A 6725-nucleotide genomic window follows, 5' to 3' on the forward strand; every position below is an offset into this window, starting at 1 on the left:
AGTTAAAAGAAAGGTAACATGGCAGTAAAGAAAAAATCAAATGTTGAAACAAAGAACAGCATGAAAAGTAAACACAAACTTGAAAGTGTAAAGAAAACTAAGAAATGTAAGTCGCAAATACTGATTCAGCGCAAGAATGAGGTGTTCATAAAAAAAGACAAAGAAAAAAGTACTTAAGAATCAGAAGAAAAAAGATAAAAGGAAACAGTATTCTTCTGATGATGTCCAAAAGGCTCTCGATGCAGTGAACAAGGGTCTATCTTACAGAGAAGCTGCAAAGAAATTTGGAGTTCCAGCAACTTCTATTCACAGGGCATTACAACATCCTAAAAAATTAAATTCAAGGCATGGTCCGGCTCCAATTTTATCTACAGAAGTAGAGAAAGAAATTATCCACTGGATACTATATCGAGCAGAAAGAGATTACCCGGTGTCTAAGACTGAATTATTAGATAGTGTACAAGCTTATATACGTAGACTGAAAATACAAACTCCTTTTACCAATGATAGGCCAGGTCGTCATTGGTATGAAAATTTTCGACAGCGTCACCAACAAATCACTCTTAGAACACCTCAACAGTTAACACTTATTCGTGCTCAAGTCAGTGAAGATGATTTGAGAGGGTGGTTCGAAGAAGTGAAAGCATACTTAGTAAAAAATAACTTACTTAACATCCATCCGTCAAGAGTTTTTAATTGTGATGAAACAAATATACAACTTATACCCAAATCCGAGAAGATATTAACTCGAAAAGGTGCAACTACAGCATACAAAGTTGTTCACGGATATGAAAAGGAAAGTATAACAGCATTATTCATGTATGCTGCTGATGGTACACGTGCTCCACCACATGATAAAAACATCATTCTAACGAGAAAAACGACTGTTCTAACAATAGTGATTCTTTGCCTTTGAACAGGCACGAAAACAATATTGAAAATGTAATCGATCTAAGCACAAGATCACATAAAAGTTAGAATTTGATTAAATATAATTTTGAAAAAAAATGTGTACTAATAAGTATATAATGCAAATATATATATTTTTGTAGGTGAGATTAAACCCCGTTTTGCCGATGCTCTTATACTACCTGAAGAGTATTTACCGAAGAATAAAAAAATGAAATTACGAGGATCAAGAAAACCTAGACTACCTTGTGTTGGCACGTCAGATGAGTGGTGGAAGATACATAAAGAAAAAGAAGAAGCTGAGAAAGCTGAACAAGAAAAGCTTGCGAAGAAAAAAGCTTTACAAGAAGAAAAAAACAAGTTAGCAAAAGAGAAAAAATCATTGGAGCAAAAATTGAAAACCATCCAACAAGAAATAAAAAGTTCACAAATTAAAATTAAGAAAGAAAAAATATAATAAAGACAATTAAGTATTTAACTTGTTTTGTATTTATTTGCAATTTCATTTTCCTATTTGTGCGATATCGGACGCTTGTTCCATAACCGGGGCATTGATTTTGGAACAGGGGGACAACCTATAAAATAGGCGTTCCAACATACGTACATTCAGAGCTTATGGTAGTTTATTTTTAAAAATGTTGATTTTAAACAAATTTTTAGTCTCTACCCGTGGGAAATGATCTTTGAATGCCTGGCTATCGATTAACGTAAAAAGTTTTTTCATTTTAGCTATTTATCATATTGAAACTTCAGTTGTAATCTAACAACTCCAAAAAAGCGTTCCACGACCGGTACCTTTACCTTACTGCGAGCATTGGCTTGAATAGATCAGCAATATTGTGTTTTTCAGTGTGTTTATGTAAGCTGTGTTTACTATGTGAGGTCACCAAACATTGAAACACATTTTCGCCAGTAATAGCTGAGTCGAGAATATGCTGATGTTACGTACGCCTCCTCGACGCTTCCAGAACATTCGGATCTGGTCACTTACGCATCTTTTGCGCGGGTGAATCAGAGCCGAGGCGAGCCGAACTTTCTATGAAATGCCCTTATATGGTCATGCACCGCTTCAGGGTGACGCATCCCTTAACTCCATGGAAGGAACATGTTCGAGGCGAGCATAGAAACTTCTAGAAAATGCCCTTATATGGTCGTCTCCCACTCCGGGCGACGAGCTCCTTTGGGTATAAAAAGGGGTTAAAACCATAGCCCTTTGGATTAGTCTAGTGGGCAATTCGCTCGCTGAACGCCGAGCGGTGAACATCGTGCGTCCATAAGTGACTAGTGATAGCCGGTGGCCGTATTCGAGGTCGCAGGGTGTAACGTGACGGTTCGTCACAAAGTGTTGTCTTTTGGACCTGCTGCTCGCAATCCCAGATGTGAGAAAACGGCTTGCCCTTCAACAACTACTGAATCAAATACAGCAGGTAATTTTTATTACTGTTTTCTTCTACATTTTCAGTGTGACTGAATGTTGTTCATTCTCGCATTTATTAATTATTTAAACTTTCAATGCACATAGGTGAAGCAATGTATGTAAGGGTGTAGAGTTTAAAAGATAATAAAGTTGACATATAAAAAAAATAGTAAAATAAATGACGTTCTATCGAAGGATACCAACCTAAGATGTGTGGAATATTGGAATGTTTTTCCCTCCGAAAATTATCTCCCGAGATATATGCGAATAATCAATTTTGTCATTTTTTTTAAAAAGGTATTGAGTGCTGTACCATGTTAGCCCTATTAGTTGCTTATTAGAACATCGTTGTAGAATATTGGTCGGTTATTTATTATCTGCATATTCTTAGATAACAAAAAAGGTTAACAATTGTATTTGTGAGAATTCATATCTTTAACACAAGATATGAAAATGTTTACATACACGTACCTTTAATATTTCTATAAATGATAAGTAAAAAAAGAATCCTATAACAACCCATTCCAGCTGGGTGTCCCGGGGCAATTGTGCATTCCGTACGGACCCACGCCTGGTCTACAACTGTTGGCAAAGCTCCTCTCCTCCTCACATGTTGCGCACCGCGATGTATAGCGTCGCAGCCGACGTACGATGTTGTCGGCGCTTGGACGATCTACAGTGGAGTTAAGACCAGTTAACCCTTTGACTACTGTTGGCGCCTATTGGCGTCCGAAACACATTGGCTTTCCGGTACTGTAGGCGCCAATTGGCGTCCGAAACATATTGGCTTCCCGGTACTGTAGGCGCCAATTGGCGTCCAAATCAAATTTCGCTTGTTCCGCCTATTTTAAAATTTTATAATTGGTCTTATGGTAATGTAGAGTAATGTAGAAAGTTATTTAAAAAAAGCTTAAAATTAATGTTCACTTCAAGTAATATTCGTTTAATGTAATAAATTTCAGTATTTTGAATATTTTAATATACTTCCTCAGAAATGCATGTCTTACGAAAAATTTCGCCGTACCCAGTGGACGTCTCGAATGAATTCGTACCGTACCGTACGGCCAGTGCGTGCCAAAGTCTGCCGTAGTCAAAGGGTTAAATAGTTGCACTTGTGCAGCTCGGAGCAGAACCTGCCTAGATGGTTCATTTCATGTAATAGCGTCTCACGGACTTCGGTTTCACGCGTCTCTCGGGAGAATTGCTTCAGGATTGTCCAGCTGAGGAGGATCTGCCGCTCTGTTGGTCTACAGAGGCCAATAGTCTCCACTCCAAGACAAAACGATTGCCAATCGGTCCGATAAAACAGAGGGTATCGTATGACCGAAAAATCGTCCAGATGTTTGGGCGTTCTCTGTTAGGGCGGTTGCACGGACGCAGCTTGGAAACGAATTTTTTAATTATACCTATTACTTATAATAAAAATTGAATATTAATTACAAATAGAATGAAAATTATGGTGAAGGCGATCAAAATGAGAAAATATTTCATGCCGAGTACCCCGTAAGTACCATAGTTAGGACCTTCAAACGTCAAGATACGGCAGTGGTTGCCCCGCCAAGTGTGCACTGAAAAACGGCGGACTGAAAAACGCCGCGCCGCACCGCACCGCACCGCACCGCACTGCACCTTAAGCTCTGTGGGAATTGACCTTTATTGGTTAGTGGGTTAAATAAAAGAAAGTATTTCATGACTTTGAAAATATTTTATTTCGTACGACTCGGAAGGATGTCTTAATGCAACGAAATCCGCACTCGAAGTGACTCGCAATGGACAACGGTCTACCTCCCTTTAAAAACGTTTCGTTATCTTAGAAAACCGACCCCTACCAAGCACAGTAATTTACGACCAAGGCCTCTAGCAAATGCCTTGTGAGAAAATCATGTCGTGACAGGACATTTACTTACAAACACAGATTCATTTTTGTTATCTTAGTTTCAGGAATAATTCAACACGCCCCCTCAAAGGTGAATCGATTGTACTTAAACTTTCTTAAAAAGCATATGACTAAATTTAATATTATTGCACATTTTAAATAAAATAGATTCTACAGTTAACGCAAAACAAAGGAATTTAAAACTAAAGACTATCCTTTCTTGGGGTGCTACTCTGGGGAACTGCACATAGCCCAACATTTGTTGTGAGGATTAGGGAAACCCAGTAAAGCGTAATAAGACTATCTCAAATGTGTATCATAATACAAAACAAAAAATATATATCCAGAATACCAGTTTACTGCAGCCCCATTCTTGTTCTGAATTCAAGAAATTTAGCTGCTGACAAAGGCTTAGTAAAAATATCAGCAACCTGGCGTTCTGAACAGATAAATTCAAGTTTAATAACATTCTTCTCTATTTGTTCTCTAGAGAAATGATACTTGACATCAATATGTTTCGATCTTCAGTGATTGCATGGATTATTTGCAATATTTATACAGCCGTTATTATCTTCATAGATTATAATCGGCTTTGAAATATTTATACTTATGCTAACTGTTAAAGATTTAAGCCATATTGCTTCTCGGACAGCTTCATATATTCTGCAAAGCGCCATATATTCTGTTTCAGTTGACGAGGCAGCTACCGATGACTGTCTTTTTGTTAACCAACATATTGTACATTGTTCAAACAATTGAAATAAGTATCCTGTTGTACTTTTTCTATTGTTTTCATCATAAACTCCCCAATCGGCATCAAAAAAACTACTTATAATATTGTTATAACTACTTCTCACGTAATTTAACTTTAGATTAATTGAACCCTTGAGATATCTTAATATTCTTTCTACATTTTGCCACAATTCTTTATTATTTTTGTTAGTATATCTACCTAGAATATTAACTGCAACACTCAAATCCGATCTTGTACATATCATTATATACATTAAGCAACCAATTAAATTCCGACATGGTGCGTCATATTTATCATCTGAATTTAAGGCAATATAATCCAGTTTACTTGAAAGTGGTGTACTTACAACTCTTTACAGTCAAGCATCTTAAATTTCTCTAATTCAGTTGTAATATATGTAATTTGATCCAAGATTATTGAATCATTATTTCTATTAACCTTTATGCCTAAGAAAATACTAATTTCTTTTAGGTCGCTCATGCTGAATTTATTCATTATATAATTTTTAAAATTGGTCATTGTTTCTTTATTAGCACTGGCAATCACAAGATCATCCACATATAGTACAACATATATATTTTCAGATATACTTCCACGATCTAAAATATATAAACAACTAAATACAGAAACGATCAACTGATGAACTACAAAAACCCTTTTCTATCAGACTCTTTTCGAATACTTCAAACCAGCATCTTACTGCTTGTTTGAAACCATAAATAGCTTTATTTAGTTTGCAAACTTTATTGCTTTCATTTGGTACTCCCTCAGGAACTTTCATATAAACCGTTTCCTTTAAAGTACCATTCAAAAATGCAGTTTTTACATCCATATGATGTATTAACAAATTGCCAATACAATTTGTATAAATCTGAAACTTGCAATTCTCAGTAAGATTCTAAGAGATTAGTACTTCGGAAATAGATTACCCATCATTTTCAAATTTTGTCGCACTTGTATTACTTTATTTTCATTAGTGGACACCATATTTTGTATTTGAAGTAAGAATAAAAGTAATTGGTATTTAATACCTCAATGGATTTTCAATTGATGCTTAATGCTGTTGTGTACAAAAGTATTGAAGATAAAAAAGTACGAGTAGTGAGAGCAGAAAATATAAAAATTCGAATCCTAAAGAATTTCACCACGCGAAAAACTTTGCAAAAATCGAAAGCCGATTTTTTGAAGTACCGCGCATTTCGTCGAAAAATCTGAAATAAATATGGTACAATAGTTGGGCTGAGGCACGTCTACCATAAAAATATAAATGATGTATCTCGAAATCTTTTGGATTAATATCAACATTTTTAGCACTTTTTATGTTTCACGACAGAACTACAGAAGGAAAAAATTTTGAAGTATTCTCTGATATCGAGTACCGTCCCACGAACGTGTGACAATTTTTCCAAATGTTTCGCTAAACGCTTAATGGGAGAAGTAAGGCAAAAACACTAAAATTGATTAAGTATTTAAAACTGCCCTCCGGATTGAAAATTAGCATAAAATTCGATGGACACTATCGAATTGTTCAGTACTAATTGAATTTCGTTCAAGGGCACATTTGACCGTCTTATCCGGCTAGACTATTTACATAGTTTTCTTTCCTTTGGAAGTGGTGGGCCAGGTAAAATGTGCCGATTCTTTAGGGGCTTACACCAACGTAGTAATTTTTTCATTACTCGACGTTGCTTTTCGTCACGTATACGTTGTGTGCTTGGTGAAGCAGTCGTTCGGTACTTAGTGTCTAGTAGAATATTTTAATACTGTAG

General features: G+C 36.0%; 1 protein-coding gene across 1 annotated transcript; it reads left to right on the forward strand.

The window, feature by feature from the left end:
- Positions 1–18: 18 nt before the first annotated feature.
- On the forward strand, positions 19–1260 carry LOC113464416 (uncharacterized). The gene is made up of 3 exons (XM_026814008.1): positions 19–87; positions 158–973; positions 1053–1260. Exons 1-2 carry the CDS (start codon positions 19–21, stop codon positions 914–916), a joined length of 828 nt encoding a protein of 275 aa, XP_026669809.1. The 3' UTR covers positions 917–973; positions 1053–1260.
- The last annotated feature ends 5465 nt before the right edge of the window (positions 1261–6725 follow it).

The sequence above is a fragment of the Ceratina calcarata genome, unplaced genomic scaffold, assembly GCF_001652005.2.
Source record: "Ceratina calcarata isolate Rehan_Ccalc_2016 unplaced genomic scaffold, ASM165200v1 scaffold359.2, whole genome shotgun sequence".
In the NCBI taxonomy this organism is placed as follows: Eukaryota; Metazoa; Arthropoda; class Insecta; order Hymenoptera; family Apidae; genus Ceratina; species Ceratina calcarata.